The sequence below is a fragment of the Nerophis lumbriciformis genome, linkage group LG18 (genome assembly GCF_033978685.3).
Source record: "Nerophis lumbriciformis linkage group LG18, RoL_Nlum_v2.1, whole genome shotgun sequence".
Taxonomy (NCBI): Eukaryota; Metazoa; Chordata; class Actinopteri; order Syngnathiformes; family Syngnathidae; genus Nerophis; species Nerophis lumbriciformis.
Window position 1 is genome coordinate 32620001 of NC_084565.2, and position 18247 is coordinate 32638247.

Sequence of the window (18247 nt, forward strand, 5' to 3'; positions counted from 1 at the left end):
AACAACTAAAAACTAAGGTTTTGGACATTGTTTTCTCTAAACGCATACATTTGTCTAAATATGGCCAAGGACACGCATTATTTTGTTCATCACTATAAAGGGAAAATCTAATCTGCAGGATATAATTCCTCTGCCATTTTTTTTTTTGAGTAGTCAGCTTGAAGCGTCTCTCTGTTTCCGACCTCGTCGTCATGTGACCTGAGTTCCATGTCTGTTATAATCTTATCTAGCCTCTGATTGGCCAGTTTCTGATTCGCCCTAACCTTAGCCAATTGTGACTCATCATTTGAACACCAACCAATCATCATGGATTTTCCCCGTATGTATGGATGTTCTCATTCATCCAGGTCATAGTATTTTCCCTTAAAAAAATGCTCGGCCTTGATTCAAAGTTATTTTTCTCTCTTTGTAGCTTGTAGCTTTGATGTAAGCTACCGAGCTCCATGGGTCTAAAAATAGCTAAGCTACAGGAATCGCTACTCGCTCAAAAAGTAGTGAAGCTACTGGAAAATGTAGTTAGGCTACGTAGCTTTTCTACATGTAGCTTGTTACGCTATAGCTCTTGAATGCGGTATGATGGTGGATCGATACAAATATTGATAGAAACGATAATGAGTATAGTATCAGTATATGGTCGGTAGTACAGTGGTTAGATCAATAATTTTTATTAGCAACTTTTGTCATTTTTATTATTGTTTACAAACTCAGGAAATATGTCCCAGAGCACAGGAGGGCTTTGAGGGCAAAAAACTAAATATTTCAATCACAGCCAATAGTACTAAATGATTTAAATATGCAATTGATATTGTTACATCGTCATCCTTTTGTCAAAATATAATTGTGATCAAAATTGTAATCATTTAATAATCTTGAAATTTTTAAATATCAGTGCCAGCATTGGTATGACCAATACTGCCCCTGTAACTACTTGGTTTTGGATCGATACCCAAATTTCTAGTATCGCCCAAAACAATAGAAGAATAAGTGCTTATTACAATAAATGAACACGTAGATAAATAATAGGTCACAATATTGTACTGGACACGTCGGAAGCCAATTAAGAGCCTTTGTAACTCGATTTTATTATCATTTACAAACCAAATAATATATCGTGTATATATCGTTATCACAAAAGTATGCAATTTATATCGCAATATAGACCAAATCCCCCATCCCTATTTGGAAGCATACAATTGTCCAAAAATATCTGAAATTTTTTTTGCTTTTAGCGCCATGTTTTTGTGCTCGCCAAATGTTCCCAGAGCGGCAGCAAAATGGCGGACGCTGTGTCAAAACAGGAAGCCGGGAAAAGATGGGCCGGGTCAGGATGAATAGTGCGGCCTAGGTGGGGTTCCTGTTTCGGAGGATACAGGCATGCCCCCTCCCCTACTCCCTCCTCCCACTGGATCAGACATTGAGTGGAAAAAAACTAAGTTGAGCAAAAACACAAAAGAAGCGTACTGTAACAGCTGAACGACAAATATGTTTTGTACACAACGGCTCAAAATGTCAAACACTAAATAGGTCAGCATCCCAAGTGAGGATGGCACAAGGTCATCAAGTGCAAAGAATGATGGGTAAAAGTCGTCTCTTACCAGCGACAACTTCCAGTCCAACAACAAGCAGGGGAACCACGAACACCACCAGAACCATCATTCCACAGACAGAAACATCAAAAATTCATTCGAAAAAATTAAGGTAAGAAGAATCCCAAAGGCTCAGCACTGATCCATCAATTCCACTTTTCTTTTAATTCCGTCGATGTGGAACGCCAGCGGGCAGTGCTCAGCAGCGTGTGAAGCGGTTCCCCATGGAACCAGATCTAAAGGTTCTGAGGGCAGAGAGGAGCACCAGAGCTGGACAGCCTGAAGGGGGGAGGAGCATCCCGGGGTGAGTGGACACCTCCACTTGCTGGCTGGAGGCTGGACCAACACTGGACTGCACTCTTTAACTCATGAATTCATATTTAGCTCAAAGAAAATTAAAAATATATTTATATTTAGCTCAAAGGAAATATCATTAAACCTCATTAATTAGCTTCAGTTAAAGCAGGGGTCTGCAACCCAAAATGTTGAAAGAGCCATAGCGGACCAAAAATACAAAAAAAAAATCTGTCTGGAGCCGCAAAAAATTAAAAGCCTTATATAAGTGTTATAATGCAGGCAACACATGATGTAAGTGTCTATATTAGCTATAGTAGCCTACTATCAAAATGACTATGTGTCGCATGCTGACGCAAATTCGTTGACAGAAATGTTGACATTTAATATTTATTCTACACATTTCTACAACATTGGAAAACATCAGTAAAACGGAGGCTTCTCAGAGGGTGAGATAAATCCTGGAAATGACTGGCTCAGAATGGCCAAAGGTATAAATGTGTGTGGCCAAGGTAAAGGAAACGGCAGGCTATCTTCTTCTAGTGGATTTTCTTACAATATTTGCAAGCTGTGTAACATTTGCTGTGGTCTGGAACAACATGGCACACAAACAACTACCAGAAATGCAGTCAATGTGTGTCATGAGACATGCAAATACAAATTAAATACACAAAGGACATAAGTAAAGGAAATTAAAAGAGCTCAAATAAACCTACAAACGAGGCATAATGATGCAATATGTACTTACAGTTAGCCTAAATAGCATGTTAGCATTGATTAGCTTGCAGTCATGCACTGACCAAGTATGCCTGATTAGCACTCCAGCAAGTCAATAACATCAACAAAGCTCACCTTTGTGCATTCACACACAGTATAAAACGTTTGGTGGACAAAATGAGACAAAGAAGGCGTGGCATAATACACGTCTTTCTGTGCGAAAGTTGTACATGTAAACAAACTACGGTGAGTTCAAGGACTCCCGTAATTACTAGAATAAAACGTCGCTCGCCAATTGATTGGTGGGATTTCTAATTATTAGGAAGGTTTGTGTCATGTTTGTCCTCTTACAGAAACCATATTAAAACAAAAAATATATTTTCCCCCTACCTTTTTTCATTTTCATACATTTTTGAAAACTCTCCAGGGAGCCACCAGGGTGGCGCTAAAGGGCCGCATGCGGCTCTAGAGCCGCGGTTTGCAGGCCCCAGAGTTAAGGAATGAAGTTGACCACGGATGTGGAACCAACAGAAGCGGGTGTGCAAAGTTCATACTTTAAACGATCTTAACCAAAACTATAAACTTAATTGACACAAGCTGCTTTTTGTATTGTGTGCACTGATTTCACATGTTATTTTTATGTTTCCTGGCTTGGTCGCGCCACTGGGACGTCCGTGCGGTAAATAAAATGTGCATAAAAACAAACACTGATAACATACAATTTGTCCAGTGTGTTTTGTGTTATAAATACAGTTTTTCTATAGTCCCGATAGTTTTTTTTACATTTTCTTTTTCAAAATTTGCATGTATGAAAATACAGAGCAGAAATATGGTCAGAGCTGCCACAAGGGCAGTCCTTCATAAACTGGGATGGATGGTCTGTTTCTGTTTGCAGAAACAATTAACATATACCATGACTTGTCACAGCATGTGTCATTTCTTACATGTAAGCCTGGCGTCGTGACTCTTGCCAATCAGACAATAAACTGCAGATGAATGCCATACGAAGGGGTGGGAGCGTACCTGAGCTGGCGTTTGTCGCTGCCGTCTTTCTACAGCGAGCACAGCTATGGTGGCCGTAAAGTGAAGTGAATTATATTTATATAGCGCTTTTCTCGAGTGACTCAAAGCGCTTTACAGAGTGAAACCCATTATCTAAGCTACATTTAAACCAGTGTGGGTGGCACTGGGAACAGGTGGGTGAAGTGTCTTGCCCAATCTTGCCCAAGGACACAACAGCAGTGACTAGGATGGCAGAAGCGGGGATCGAACCCAGAACCCTCAAGTTGCTGGCACAGCCGCTCTACCAACCAAGCTATGCCGCAAAACAATATCACAAAGCGCCTGAGAGACTTTTAAAACGAGAAGAAAACTAGAAAAACTTTCACTAGGTTCTATTTCCCCTTAACAAAAAGTCCTTTAAATAATCCTGAATCCAGACGGTGATCAAGATCCCCCCCAAAATTGTATATACTTGTTTCTTATCCCATTTCTGACATTTCCTAAAAGTTTAAACAAAATCCGTTGATAACTTTTTGAGCTGCAGTATGTCGCATCGTTTTTTGCACTTTGGAGCGTGTGTTCTATAGCGAAATTAAATGAATGGAGTGAACCCTCATGTTAGTGTCGGAGGCAGATATTTACATATATCCGAATTTAAGTTGTACTTCTTTCATTTCTTAGTCATATTTGAAAACAGCTCGTGTTTTCCATTTCTTCTCTTGATGCTCTGTCAGCAAGTATACTGTGTGTGTTAACCTTGAGTTCTTTGGAATGTGTTTTGACTAGCATTTGTTTTGTCTACAGAGATGGGACGAGAGAGAGGGTGGTGGGATCGGGAAGACAGACCATTTTGGGAGGCGCAATAGAATGTTCTAGGGTTAGACTGGTCTCAAAATGTATAGTGGCAAAGCTTTGAGAATATACAACAAAATACCTATTCTGTCTCTGGTGGTTTTTCAACTCAACTTTAAAGTGTCGTAAAGAGCTTGGGAGCGAATTGTGACTTGAATTCCCTGGGAGGAACAACTGGTCCAAAACGCAACATTAGTCATCCACTTTGTTTGTCTCTATGGGTTGAGGCAGGTCCACCAGAATACAAACACCGTAGGAGTGCAATGATGCATCCAAACTGTCTGCAATAAAATTTGTCGATAACAGTCGTGATGTCGATAGTCGTGTTTTTCCGGACGTAAACGAACATGCACGAGTCAGCAGCAACAGGGCAAGAAAAATGGCTGTGGCCGCTGGCAACAACAACCGGTTGGTACAGAAAGGTACAGAAATAATTCACCCTAAACCAGTGATTCTCAAACTGTGGTATGTGTACCACTAGTGGTACGTGGGCTCCATCTGGTTGTACATCAAATAATCATTTGATTAAAGTACAGTGTTTTATTCTCCTAATATTCAAACACAGTGTTAATGTTCAAACTGTGTAGGGGTCAACAATATTAAATATACTTGTTAAATAAATTATTTGGCTTGTTTGTGGCTGAGTTTCTGTTGTTCCCAAACTCTTCCATTTTCTTATAAATAAAGCCAACAGTAGACTCTGGAATATTTAGGAGCGAGGAAATTTCACGACTGGATTTGTTGCACAGGTGGTATCCTATGACAGTTCCACGCTGGAAATCACTGAGCTCCGGATAGCGGCCCATTCTTTCACAAATGTTTGTCTCCATGCCTAAGTGCTGGATTTTATACACCTGTGGCCAGGCCAAGTGATTAGGACACCTGATTCTTACTTTTGGCAATATAGTGTATAAATGCCTTTAAATGTAGCTTTGATGTATCAAGCTACTTTTACCTCGTAGCTTATCGTGTGGCCTAGTGGTTAGAGTGTCCGCACTGAGCTCGATAGGTCGAGTCATACCAAAGACTATAAAAATGGGACCCATTACCTCCCTGCTTGGCACTCAGCATCAAGGGTTGGAATTGGGGGTTAAATCACCAAAAATGATTCCCGGGCACGGCCACCGCTGCTGCCCACTGCTCCCCTCACCTCCCAGGGGGTGAACAAGGGGATGGGTCAAGTGCAGAGGACAAGTTTCACCACACCTAGTGTGTGTGTGACTATAACTTAACTTAAATTGCTACAATTCTCTGGTAGCTTAGCTACATTTAATCAAGAGTAACATGTCACTTAGCTTACTACATTTTCCAAGAAGCTTGTAGCACTGTATATACTGTAATGCTTTTGAAATGTTTAAATTTAAAAAATGGCCCCTTCATGCTTTGATTTTTCAGTGTGCTGCCCTCAGTGGAAAAGGTACGGGGACCTCTGGTCCAGATCACCATAGCTACAGTATAACCCTGCTTGGCACAAAGAGAAAAGGACATACCAGGAAGCAGGAAGCAGTCCACACTTCCTCAGATAGACAGACAGGATGCTGGCATTCCTCTTAAGATGCATCCTGGAATCCATCACCTCAAAGGCCTTGCTGGCATGCAGGGGTTTTACAAGTTGACACATTTTTGTGACAGTGAGTCGGCGAGCTCGGCAGAAAGGAAACACATACAGTGGGGCAAAAAAGTATTTAGTCAGCCACTAATTGTGCAAGTTCTCCCACTTAAAATGATGACAGAGGTCTGTAATTTTCATCATAGGTACACTTCAACTGTGAGAGACAAAATGTGAAAAAAAATCCAGGAATTCACATTGTAGGATTTTTAAATAATTTATTTGTAAATTTTGGTGGAAAATAAGTATTTGGTCAAGAACAAAAATTCAACTCAATACTTTGTAATATAACCTTTGTTGGCAATAACAGAGGTCAAACGATTACTATAGGTCTTTACCAGGTTTGCACACACAGTAGCTGGTATTTTGGCCCATTCCTCCATGCAGATCTTCTCGAGAGCAGTGATGTTTTGGGGCTGTCGCCGAGCAACACGGACTTTCAACTCCCTCCACAGATTTTCTATGGGGTTGAGGTCTGGAGACTGTCTAGGCCACTCCAGGACTTTCAAATGCTTCTTACGGAGCCACTCCTTCGTTGCCCGGGCGGTGTGTTTGGGATCATTGTCATGCTGGAAGACCCAGCCACGTTTCATCTTCAAAGCTCTCACTGATGGAAGGAGGTTTTGGCTCAAAATCTCACGATACATGGCCCCATTCATCCTTTCCTTAACACGGATCAGTCGGCCTGTCCCTTTAGCAGAAAAACATCCCCAAAGCATGATGTTTCCACCCCCATGCTTCACAGTAGGTATGGTGTTCTTGGGATGCAACTCAGTATTCTTCTTCCTCCAAACACGACGAGTTGAGTTTATACCAAAAAGTTCTATTTTGGTTTCATCTGACCACATGACATTCTCCCAATCCTCTGCTGTACCATCCATGTGCTCTCTGCCAAACTTCAGACGGGCCTGGACATGCACTGGCTTAAGCAGGGGGACATGTCTGGCACTGCAGGATTTGATTCCCTGTCGGCGTAGTGTGTTACTGATGGTAACCTTTGTTACTTTGGTCCCAGCTCTCTGCAGGTCATTCACCAGGTCCCCCCGTGTGGTTCTGGGATTTTTGCTCACCGTTCTCATGATCATTTTGACCCCACGGGATGAGATCTTGCGTGGAGCCCCAGATCGAGGGAGATTATCAGCGGTCTTGTATGTCTTCCATTTTCTGATAATTGCTCCCACAGTTGATTTTTTCACACCAAGCCGCTTGCCTATTGTAGATTCACTCTTCACAGTCTGGTGCAGGTCTACAATTATTTTCCTGGTGTCCTTCGACAGCTCTTTGGTCTTGGCCATAGTGGACTTTGGAGTCTGACTGTTTGAGGCTGTGGACAAGTGTCTTATACAGATAACGAGTTCAAACAGGTTTAATAATTAATACAGGTAACGAGTGGAGGACAGAAGAGCTTCTTAAAGAAGAAGTTACAGGTCTGTGAGAGCCAGAGACCTTGCTTGTTTGAAGTGACCAAATACTTATTTTCCACCATAATTTACAAATAAATTCTGTAAAATTCCTACAATGTGAATTCCTGAATTTTTTTCACATTCTGTCTCTCACAGTTGAAGTGTACCTATGATGAAAATTACAGACCTCTGTCATCATTTTAAGTGGGAGAACTTGCACAATCGGTGGCTGACTAAATACTTTTTTGCCCCACTGTATTATAAATAAAGGTTTATAAAAAAATAAAAAAATCACCATTAAGATAAAGTTCACCTCCTGGTACCCTAGCACCTCCAAAACCCTCAAATCTAGACTCCAAACATCCCAGAACAAGCTAGTCAGGTTACTTTTAGACCTCCACCCCAGATCACACCTCACTCCTACCCACTTCTCCAAAGTGGGCTGGCTCAGGGTGGAGGACAGAGTAAAACAACTTGCACTGAGCCTAGTCTATAAAATCAGCTACACCTCCCTGATAGCGAAGTACACGTCAAACTACTTCCATAACGTAAATGACCGCCATAACCACAGGGGGAGCTCCACTAACCAGGTTAAACCCAGATTCCGATCTAACAAAGGTCTTAACTCATTCTCCTTCTATGCCACATCAATATGGAATGCACTCCCAACAGGTGTAAAAGAAAGTGCATCTCTATCCTCCTTCAAAACCGCATTAAAAAAACACCTCCGGGCAACTTCAACCCTTGACTAACACCCTCCCCCCACCACATCCCACCTCCCCGGATTGTAAATAACCAAATGTAAATAATCAAATGTATATACTTGTTCTTATGCTTTCTGAACTCACTATGTTCTCTGCTCGCTGTACATATCCTACCAAGTCAGACCTACACCATTTCTCTGATGATGCAATTGTTGATGACTGAAGTGCTGATATCAACTAAACCCTCCTCATCCCACCCCCCGTATTGTAAATATTGTACATAATGTAAATAATGCAATGTATATACTCTGATGATTAACTTGTGTGATGACTGTATTATGCTGATAGTATATATTTGTACCATGAATTGATTTACGTGGACCCCGACTTCAGGGGCGCCGCTAGGGATGTTGGGCCCCATGAAAAGAATCTTTACAGGGCCCCCAACACAGTGTCATTATTTTTTCTGTATTATAATTTCATCATCATTAGGGGCCTCTCTGGGCCCCCCTCCATCATGGGCCCCTAGAATCCGTCTCCTTTGCCCCCCCTTTTCGGTGCCCCTGCCCGACTTAAACAAGTTGAAAAACGTATTCGTGGTCAATTGTATGGAATATGTACTGTACTGTGCAATCTACTAATAAAAGTTTCAATCAACCAATCAATCAATCAATCAATCAATCAATCAATCAATCAAAACCGCCATCTTTAAACATGTTGTCGTTTGATATTGCTTTCAAAGTATAATGTACACTTACACAACAATGGCTCGTTTAGCTGTGTGAAAAAATAATGTATTTTTACATCCAAATATACAGCTTTTACAATAAACTCAACGATTTAGCTTAACTCTCACGAAATAAATCAGACATACTTTCCTTCTTGTTTATGTTTTGTTGTATGTCGTTTAAACAGCTCGGTTCCACTGCTGCCCCGTGTGATTTACATTTGTAAACCCTAATACAACAACACATTACCTTATTGATGTTTTATCACCGTTGAATTAAATAAAAATGAGTCCCAAAATCTTGCTCAATTACTTCCACCTGCAACATGTGTGCCCCATTTCTACGCCGGAACCATTGACTACGCCGATTCTCCAACGGACCGTTTCCGGTGTTGCACACAACACTACCATTGAAAACATGACTTGGAGCCGTGTCGGCTTACGCCTCGTAGATTTTGTCTGGTTAGTTTTATCTTTTTCTTTCTTTGTGGCTCTCGGAGCTCACGTAATCTTAAAACGGTTCCCCTCCAAATACGAAACATGTCGTCTTTACGTGTTGTTCCAGGATCTGATCAGATATGGAAAGACTAAACAGAATTTCAAACGCGACGACTGGTTGTGTGTGTTTGACGTGCCAAAGAGGTAAGAATTTGTACAACAAATTAAAACCCTTATTAAAATGCATGCATAGGCTAATTTAGTTGGTTATATTCTTTTCCACAGGTGGTTCTGGCATTTTTACGCAACTTCCCTTGTTTGGAATGGTCTTCTGTTGTCTTTCAGCCTGAACATCACTTTACGGCAACAGTTATGTCCACAGTGGCTCACAAGCTTAATAAATATTCTGTCTGGGTCTACAGACACAGAAAATGAAGGTAATTAGAAGATCATCCTTTTAATATGTACTGTATAGCTTAATGCGAGGTACACCACCATAATATAGGCTACTGTATGACATACTTGCCAACCTTGAGACCTCCGATTTCGGGAGGGGGGTGGGCGGGGGCGTGGCTAAAAGGGGAGGAGTATATTTACAGCTAGAATTCACCAAGTCAAGTATTTCATATATATATATATATATATATATATATATATATATATATATATATATATATATATACATATATATATACATATATATATATATATATACATACATATACATACATATATATACATACGTATATATATATTTATTTTATTATATATATATATATATATATATATATATATATATATATATATATATATATATATATATATATATAAAATAAATACTTGAATTTCAGTGTTCATTTATTTACACATATACACACACATAACACTCATCTACTCATTGTTGAGTTATGGGTTGAATTGTCCATCCTTGTTCTATTCTCTGTTCTCTGTCACTATTTTTCGAACCATGCTGAACACCCTTTCTGATGATGCATTGCTGTGTGGCACGCACAAAAGTGCTTTCATCAAATGCACTAGATGGCAGTATTGTCCTGTTTAAGAGTGTCACAACATTGCTGTTTACGGCAGACGAACTGCTTTACGGTATACAAAAACGTGACTGCTGTTGTTGTGTGTTGTTGCCGCGCTGGGAGGACGTTAATGAAACTGCCTAACAATAAACCCACATAAGAAACCAAGAACTCGCCCTCCATCATTCTACAGTTATAACGTTATTGGGCAGGTATGCTGTTTATGTTGTGGGTTAGCTGGACTCAGGTCCATGAGGACCTGAGTCCGCCTGAATTTCGGGAGATTTTCGGGAGAAAATTTGTCCCGGGAGGTTTTCGGGAGAGGCGCTGAATTTCGGGAGTCTCCCGGAAAATCCGTGAGGGTTGGCAAGTATGCTGTATGAATTAAACAGCAATGCTAAATTATACAGCACATTTTGGGTGGCAGATGCTCAAGCCAGGAAAAAAGGTCACCCATTGCAGAAATAATTTGTAAAACTATGTTTATTATTGTTATTAAGTTAGAAACTGCAACAGGATATTTTCAGTTTGTATAACCAATACAAAACTGACAGCATTGAAGCACAAGCAGCTTCCCACTAGTATGCCAAAATATACCTCACTAGACTGTCATAGCTCAACTTGAACCACCTTTCATATTAGTACAGTAATTACAATTTTAAATGAAACGAAACACATTTGTAGAACAGTAAAGCTGTATTTAAATTATTTGCCTCAATCTTGCAACCTCATAGTAGATGGATTAGAGCAGTGTTTTTCAACATTTTTTGAGCCAAGGCACATTTTTTTCATAAAAAAAATACAAAGGCACACCGACAGTAGAAAAGGTTAAAACATGAAACTCCACCAGGTTGTCGTGCCTTATTTTGAGTTTGTTGTTGTTTGTCGCTGTTATTTTGGTGACTCTTCCTGTATTGTTGGTGTTCTCCTATAGCAGCTTCACGCCTTCCTTTGAGTGCTATTGCCTGCACCTGCTTTGTTTTCGCAATCAAGACTATTTATTGATTGTCATGTCATGTACGGATGTGCTTTGTGGACGCCGTCTTTGCTCCACACACTGTAAGTTTTTGCTGTCGTCCAGCATTCTGTTTTTGTTGACTTTGTAGCCAGTTCAGTTTTACTTTTGTTTTGCATAGCCATCCCTATGCTTCAGTGCCTTTTCCTAGCGGGACTTGCCTTTTGTTCATTTTTTATTTAAGCGTTACATACCTTTTACACACCAAAAAAGGTTGAAAAACACTGCACTAGACAACGGCACATTATTATGACTATTGATTTGCAAAAAATATTTTTGGACCAATTAGGTTAAGTTGCATAAATTCCCACGGCACACCAGACAATATCTCACGGCACACTAGTGTGCCGCGTCACAGTGGTTGAAAAACACGGAATTAGAGGTTAGGAAGCTGCCTCAAAGGGGAACTGCACTTTCTTATGGAATTTTGCATATAATTCACAATCCATACTTGGGACAAAAACTCTTGTCTTTCTCTCTGTTGTGCAGTCTGAATTTTGGGGAAAAAAACTGGCTAGACGACTAACAAAGTAGCTGATGGTATTCATCTATTTCGCTTTTCAAGCCCTCTAAAAAAAACGCCATCAATACTCTATTTACATGCCGTGACCTACATATTAACCAAGTATTAACGACATTGTTATTGTAAGAGCTAACACAGAGGAACTACTTTTAGTGATACTTAAACTAGGGGGTAACATAGCTACTGTAGCTTTTGACCTACTGAACTGCTGCATCATCTCTGAGTTGGTTAAAATGTGTTGTAGATTAATTCAGTGATGTGCAGTTACATGCTACATGTACCTAAGCTTTGTAGCTTAACTACATTTTCCAGTAGCTTGGCGGTAGCTTAGCTACTTTTTTAACCAGTAACTTTTCCTGTAGCTTAGCTACTTTTAGACCCATGTAGCTAGGTAGCTTACATCAAAGTTACACGCTACAAAGAGAGAAAATGGACTGCAAATCCAGGCACAAAAAATATGGAGAAAATACAACAACATGGATGAATAAGAACATCCATACATATGGAGAAAATCCATGATTAATGGGTTGGTGTTCGTATGATGAGTCACAATTGGCTAAGGTTAGTGCAAAACATTACGGACCGGCCAATCAGAGGTAAGATAAGGTGTGTCATCGAAACTAGTAAGCGAAATCATAACAGACACGCACTCTTGTCACATGACGACGAGGTAGTCAGAGACAGAGGGACGCTTCAAGCTGACCACTCAAAAAAACAGAACGCTACAGTATGCTCGCTCTACCTTAATTAAATTACATGACCAACGTCAGTAAACCGTTGGACAAGGCTTTGTGTAGTTTTTCTATTTTGTTTAGTACACGTCAGACTAGTAGCGACAGCTATGCAAATGTGGTTAATTATGCACAAAAGGGGATTTCACTAACTGTCATTACCTTTATGTCTGATGCTGCGTGTCAGAGGAGACGTAGTATCGACTGCAGCTGTTTGCTCTTGCAGTGAGCATTAGAAGTAGGGAGAGAATTCTCAGAAAAACTCAAATATATGCCCTGTCAGGTATTAAAAAAACATAGTAGGGGGAATTGATGAAATAGACTATTTTCTATTCTTAAGATAATGGAAAAAACAACAATTGGGCTCCATTCTCACGCAGGGCAAAAGAGCAGGTTTTTGAGGACCACTAAGGCACACAGCATGTAATGTACTGTAGATAATAATGAATGACTTACCGTATTTTTGAGTGCCGCGTGTAATGTTTTATATTTTCAATGGAACATAGAAAATGTTGGTGTTGTTTACCGCCGTCATATTGCCGTCTACACGTATCTCTTATGTGTGACTGCCATCATATTGCAGTCTACACGTATCTCTTATGTGTGACTGCCATCATATTGCAGTCTGCACGTATCTCTTGTGTGTGACTGCCATCATATTGCAGTCTACACGTATCTCTGATGTGTGACTGCCATCATATTGCAGTCTAGACATATCTCTGATGTGTGACTGCCATCATATTGCAGTCTACACGTATCTCTTATGTGTGACTGCCATCATATTGCAGTCTACACGTATCTCTTGTGTGACTGCCATCATATTGCAGTCTACATGTATCTCTTATGTGTGACTGCCATCATATTGCAGTCTACACGTATCTCTTATGTGTGACTGCCATCATATTGCAGTGTACACATATCTATTAGGTGTGACTGCCATCATGTTGCAGTCTACACGTGTCTCTTATGTGTGACTGCCATCTACCGGTCACACTTATCATTTCACCATGTACCAAATAAAATAGCTTCGAGGTCGGTCAACCAAAATTATTCCGTACATTAGGCGTATCGGGTTATAAGGCGCACTGTCGAGTTTTGAGAAAATGAAAGGATTTTAAGTGCGCTTTTTAGTCCGAAAAATACGGTAGTTACATTATTTTTGGTGGAAAATGGTTTCCAAATAGGAAGACATGAGAGGTGAAGGGACTCACCTCCCTGAGGGGAGAACTGGGAGTAGGTGTTCTTAAAGTTGTCCTCGTTCACCACACCGCTCGGACACTCCTACCGGACAAAACGGAAACTGTAACACGCCGTCATGTCACTGTGGGCGTGACATTATTGTCATTATGTATATTTCAAACGTATCTCAGTTGTGTGCGAGTGAAATGTAAAAAGGAAATGATACAGAAGAAAACTATATTTATGATAAATTGTATTTAATATGAATGGATTTTCTCAAATTAAAATAAAATGTTTTTGCAAGTGTAATTCAGTTTTGTCCAAAAACAAATGTAACCTTGTTCAGATACTTAGATTTCTTCCTAATGCCTTCAAATCAGCTTGTTATTTGCTGTGTTTGTGTAGGCTCTTATTTGCATTTAGTAGTCTCTATTGACAACAATATTGATTGTCTCGCCATTTTGCACAGCTCTTCAACCTGGCACAGTCCTGGTGCAGCTGCTGCTGTGGTTCCATTCACTCAGGAGGCTTCTGGAGTGTCTCTACGTCAGCGTCTTCTCTGATGGCGTCATCCATGTGGCGCAGTACGTCTTCGGACTGGGCTACTACGTCCTACTGGGGCTGACTGTGCTCTGCTCGGACCGCCTAACGAACGGTTAGAGCCTTTTAAGCTTAAGGGCTCCTGGTAGAAATCCAGCTTCCGCCATCATAGTCAGTGCCGTTGTGTCCTTGGACAAGAGACGTCACCCACCTTGCTCCCAGTGCCGCTCACACACGTGTATGGATGTGAATGAATGTTTGTAGCTTACCACAATCAACGTGTGAATGTGGAGTGACTGAATTATGGGTTCTCAGTTCTCACTGTAATGTGCTTTGAGTGTCTAGAAAAGCGCTATATAAATATAATCCATTATTGTTCATCTGTAATTAATGCCCTGTTTGTTGCTCTGCATGAGACTCATGTAGGTTGTTCTGGTTTTTAAGGGAACAAAACTCTCGTATTCCAGTTGGAGTGGTTTCACGTTGCAGGAATTGTGCTCTTTATTCTGGCTTCTGTGCTGCAGCATCAGACCATGGTCCTTCTGGCTAGACTTCGCACTGGGAAGTCAGGTGAGCGGCTCGTGTCTTCTCCACAACATTAGGTACATCTGCAGAAACTCTGTAGATCCAATACGTGAGGGGTGTCAAATGCGATTTTATTGAAAGCCCTTAGAGGGCCGCTGGTAAGAGTTAATAATACAAAACCCCAAACCAGTGAAGTTGGCACGTTGTGTAAATCGTAAATAAAAACAGAATACATTGATTTGCGAACCTTTTCAACTTATTTTCAATTGAATACACTGCAAAGACAAGATAATGTTGGAACTGAGAAACTTTTTTTTTTTTTGCAAATAATCATTAACTTAGAATTAAATGTGCAGCAACACATTGCAAAAAAGTTGGCACAGGGGCATTTTTACCACTGTGTTACATGCCCTGACGACCACAGTTTCCAAAAACAATTTGGAAATGTGGACTCGTCAGACCACAGAACACTTTTTCACTTTGCATCAGTCCATCTTAGATGAGCTCAGGCCCAACAAAGCCGGCGGCGTTTCTGGGTGTTGTTGATAAATGGCTTTCGCTTTGCATAGTAGAGTTTTAACTTGCACTTACAGATGTCGCGACGAACTGTAGTTACTGACAGTGGTTTTCCGAAGTTTTCTTGAGCCCATGTGGTGATATCCTTTACACACTGATGTCGCTTTTTGATACAGTACTGCCTGAAGAATCGAAGGTCACTGGCATTCAATGTTACGTGCAGTGATTTCTCCAGATTCTCTGAACCTTTTGATGATATTACGGACCGTAGATGGTGAAATCCCTAAATTCCTTGCAGCAGCTCGTTGAGAAATGTTGTTCTTAAACAATCTGCTCACGCATTTGTTCACAAAGTGGTGACCTCGCCCCATCCTTGTTTGTGAATGAATGACCATTTCATGGAAGCAGCTTTTATACCCAATCATGGCACCCACCTGTTCCCAATTAGCCTGTTCACCTGTGGGATGTTCCAAATAAGTGTTTGATGAGCATTCCTCAACTTTCACAGTCTTTTTTGCCACTTCTGACAGCTTTTTTGAAACATGTTGCAGGCATCAAATTATAAATGAGCAAATATTTGCAAAAAATAACAAAGTTTACCAGTTCAAACGTTAAGTATCTTGTCTTTGCAGTCTATTCAATTGAATATAAGTTGAAAATGATTTGCAAATCATTGTATTCTGTTTTTATTTACCATTTACACAACGTGCCAACTTCAATTTTAAATTTATAATAGCCTCATCATACAATTAGATATTTAAGTATTGTTTTTTGATAACCAAACATAAATGCTTGGAACATCTCATTGCATGAGCAGGTAATATTAAAGTGAAGAACATTTGCAATTGCATGCAGTACATTTTTCAGTCAAATAGCCAAAAAGTCATTTGAGAAAAAGCGCTTTATAAATGTAATTCACTTCACTGTTTTACTGTAAAATCTACGGTCGTTGTTTTTACTGTGCATTACTATAAATGGAAAAACAATATTACACATTTTTTTGTTTTGTGTTTTTACGGCAAAATAATGGCAACTGAGCTACCAGTTTTTTACCGAAATTTTTTTTTTACATTGTACAATTTGATGCATAAGTTGCTTCAAATTCATGAGTCAAGCAGATATTTAAGTACTTATTTTGATGTTTGGAATGTGTAATAATATAATATTTGTTGCAATATCAGATAAAGTTTCAAATATATGAAATTACATACAGTACATGTATTTTTCTCTGTCAAAAAATAGAAAGTTGACTACATTTAGAAACAAATAGATGCATGGTAATTCCAAAATGAGGTGGCGGGTCAGATATGGCCCCCGGGCCTTGAGTTTTGACACCTGTGTTTTAGATGATTGTCTATATTAGAAACAGCTCTCAGTGCACTAAAAACGACAATAATAATCATGCTAAACTGAGTATTACTACCTTTGTTTTGGCTCTCACTAGATTGGCCTCGAAGTGTCTATAATTAATGTCAAGTGTCCCCAATTATACTATGATTAGTTTTTTGCATGTGTTTAACCACTGGCGTTCTATAGATGAGTGGAATGTTAGCAACTTCCCAGCAACCAGCAGACACTTGACACCACTAACATGGATCCAAGTTGCTGGTGGCCTAAAATATGCAACTGCCAACACCTTGTCCTCCTTTAGTTATGTGCATGACTCTTCAACAGCTTTAGGCTTTAAGATTGAGTATTACTAAGCGTGGGTTAGCACATTGCTGAATAAGTTAATGTCTTTTTTTACTCTTGCCTGCAGGAAAGGTGGAGACGCTGGGTCACAGAGTCCCAAAGGGAGGCTGCTTTGAACTGGTGTCATGCCCTCATTACTTAGCAGAGTTGCTCATCTACGTTTCCCTGGGTTTAGTTTTGGGAGGCCGGTCTCTCACCTGGTGGCTGGTGGTCCTGTATGTGCTCTTCAACCAGGCGCTGGCAGCACTGCTTTGTCACGATCTCTACGTCAGTAAGTACGAGTCCTACCCAAAGCAAAGAAAAGCTTTTATACCCTTTTTGATGTGAAGTAAAATGATGTGTCCTATACAGTTGGAAGTGTGTTTTTTTTATTGAATGCGTATTTCGACGAGTACCCTGTAAAGCAGAGGTTTCCAAAGTGCGACCTGGGGCTCTTTAATGACCCCCACCTCGTTTCTTCTTGGTGCGCAGCATGATAGAAACTTTTTAGGGCTCCACTAAAATTATTTTACTTATAAAATTTAATTGTATTTCTTTGAAGGGTCAAAACAATTCCTGCATCCTTCTAGTTTTACGTGGAAAAAAAATGAACGGACAAACATGCTTGCAATTGATAGTTACTGATAGATCAATATAGTGTACTGTTTTCATCCATAGGGGGAAGTTGGTTCATTTTAAATACAATATGTAACGGTGCAAGAGCAAAAATAAAAAGCAAGCAAGAAAAAAAGGTAATGTAGTATATGAATTATACACTGTAAAAAAAAATCCTATTTTTATGGTTAATTTATTCTAAATTTCTACTGTAATTTTTCTATTTTTTTTAAATAGTTTATAAAACTGTAGAATTGAAGACATTTTCTGTAAATAAACAATCCGCCTGTTATTTTAAGTAATGTGCCAGTAATGACAAACTATGTATATTTCAATTTTTTTTTTACAGAAAAATACCAAATTAATTATACATAACATTTTCTGTTTTCTTAAATTACTTTCAAATTCATGTAAAATTACAGTAATTATCTTTCATTAAATATGTAGCTTGTTATTTAAAAGTCGATGTCCATACTAACAAACTAATAAAGGTATTTTTCTGCAGAACTGTTTGCATCGTCACTTTATTAAAGGTGGTTGATCTTAACAATTTAGAAAAAATCTGTAAA

General features: G+C 39.7%; 2 protein-coding genes across 6 annotated transcripts in view; one reads left to right on the forward strand and one right to left on the reverse strand.

Annotated features, from left to right (window-relative positions):
* The window catches only part of kdr (kinase insert domain receptor (a type III receptor tyrosine kinase)), a 47283-nt gene extending 33374 nt beyond the window's left edge, over positions 1-13909 (reverse strand). For 2 of the 5 annotated variants that reach the window (XM_072915093.1, XM_061978106.2), the window contains exon 1: positions 9042-9199. In XM_072915093.1, coding sequence (XP_072771194.1) covers positions 9042-9141 — 100 coding nt within the window. In that variant the 5' untranslated portion in view covers positions 9142-9199. Of the gene's footprint in view, positions 1-1595; positions 1816-9041; positions 9281-13843 lie in introns of those variants that run through there. The other 3 variants (XM_061978107.2, XM_061978105.2, XM_061978102.2) reach the window with 3 other exon arrangements.
* srd5a3 (steroid 5 alpha-reductase 3) lies at positions 9080-17430 on the forward strand. Its single transcript, XM_061978108.2, has 5 exons — positions 9080-9536; positions 9618-9769; positions 14281-14466; positions 14796-14921; positions 17152-17430. Exons 1-5 carry the CDS (start codon positions 9181-9183, stop codon positions 17409-17411), a joined length of 1080 nt encoding a protein of 359 aa, XP_061834092.2. The 5' UTR covers positions 9080-9180; the 3' UTR covers positions 17412-17430.
* The last annotated feature ends 817 nt before the right edge of the window (positions 17431-18247 follow it).

Coding starts and splice junctions, on each gene's coding strand:
- srd5a3 (XM_061978108.2), top strand. CDS start 9,181: ATGAGTCCCAAAATCTTGCTCAATTACTTCCACCTGCAACATGTGTGC. Junction 9,537..9,617: donor GTGTTTGACGTGCCAAAGAG/GTAAGAATTTGT, acceptor TCTTTTCCACAG/GTGGTTCTGGCATTTTTACG. Junction 9,770..14,280: donor TACAGACACAGAAAATGAAG/GTAATTAGAAGA, acceptor CATTTTGCACAG/CTCTTCAACCTGGCACAGTC.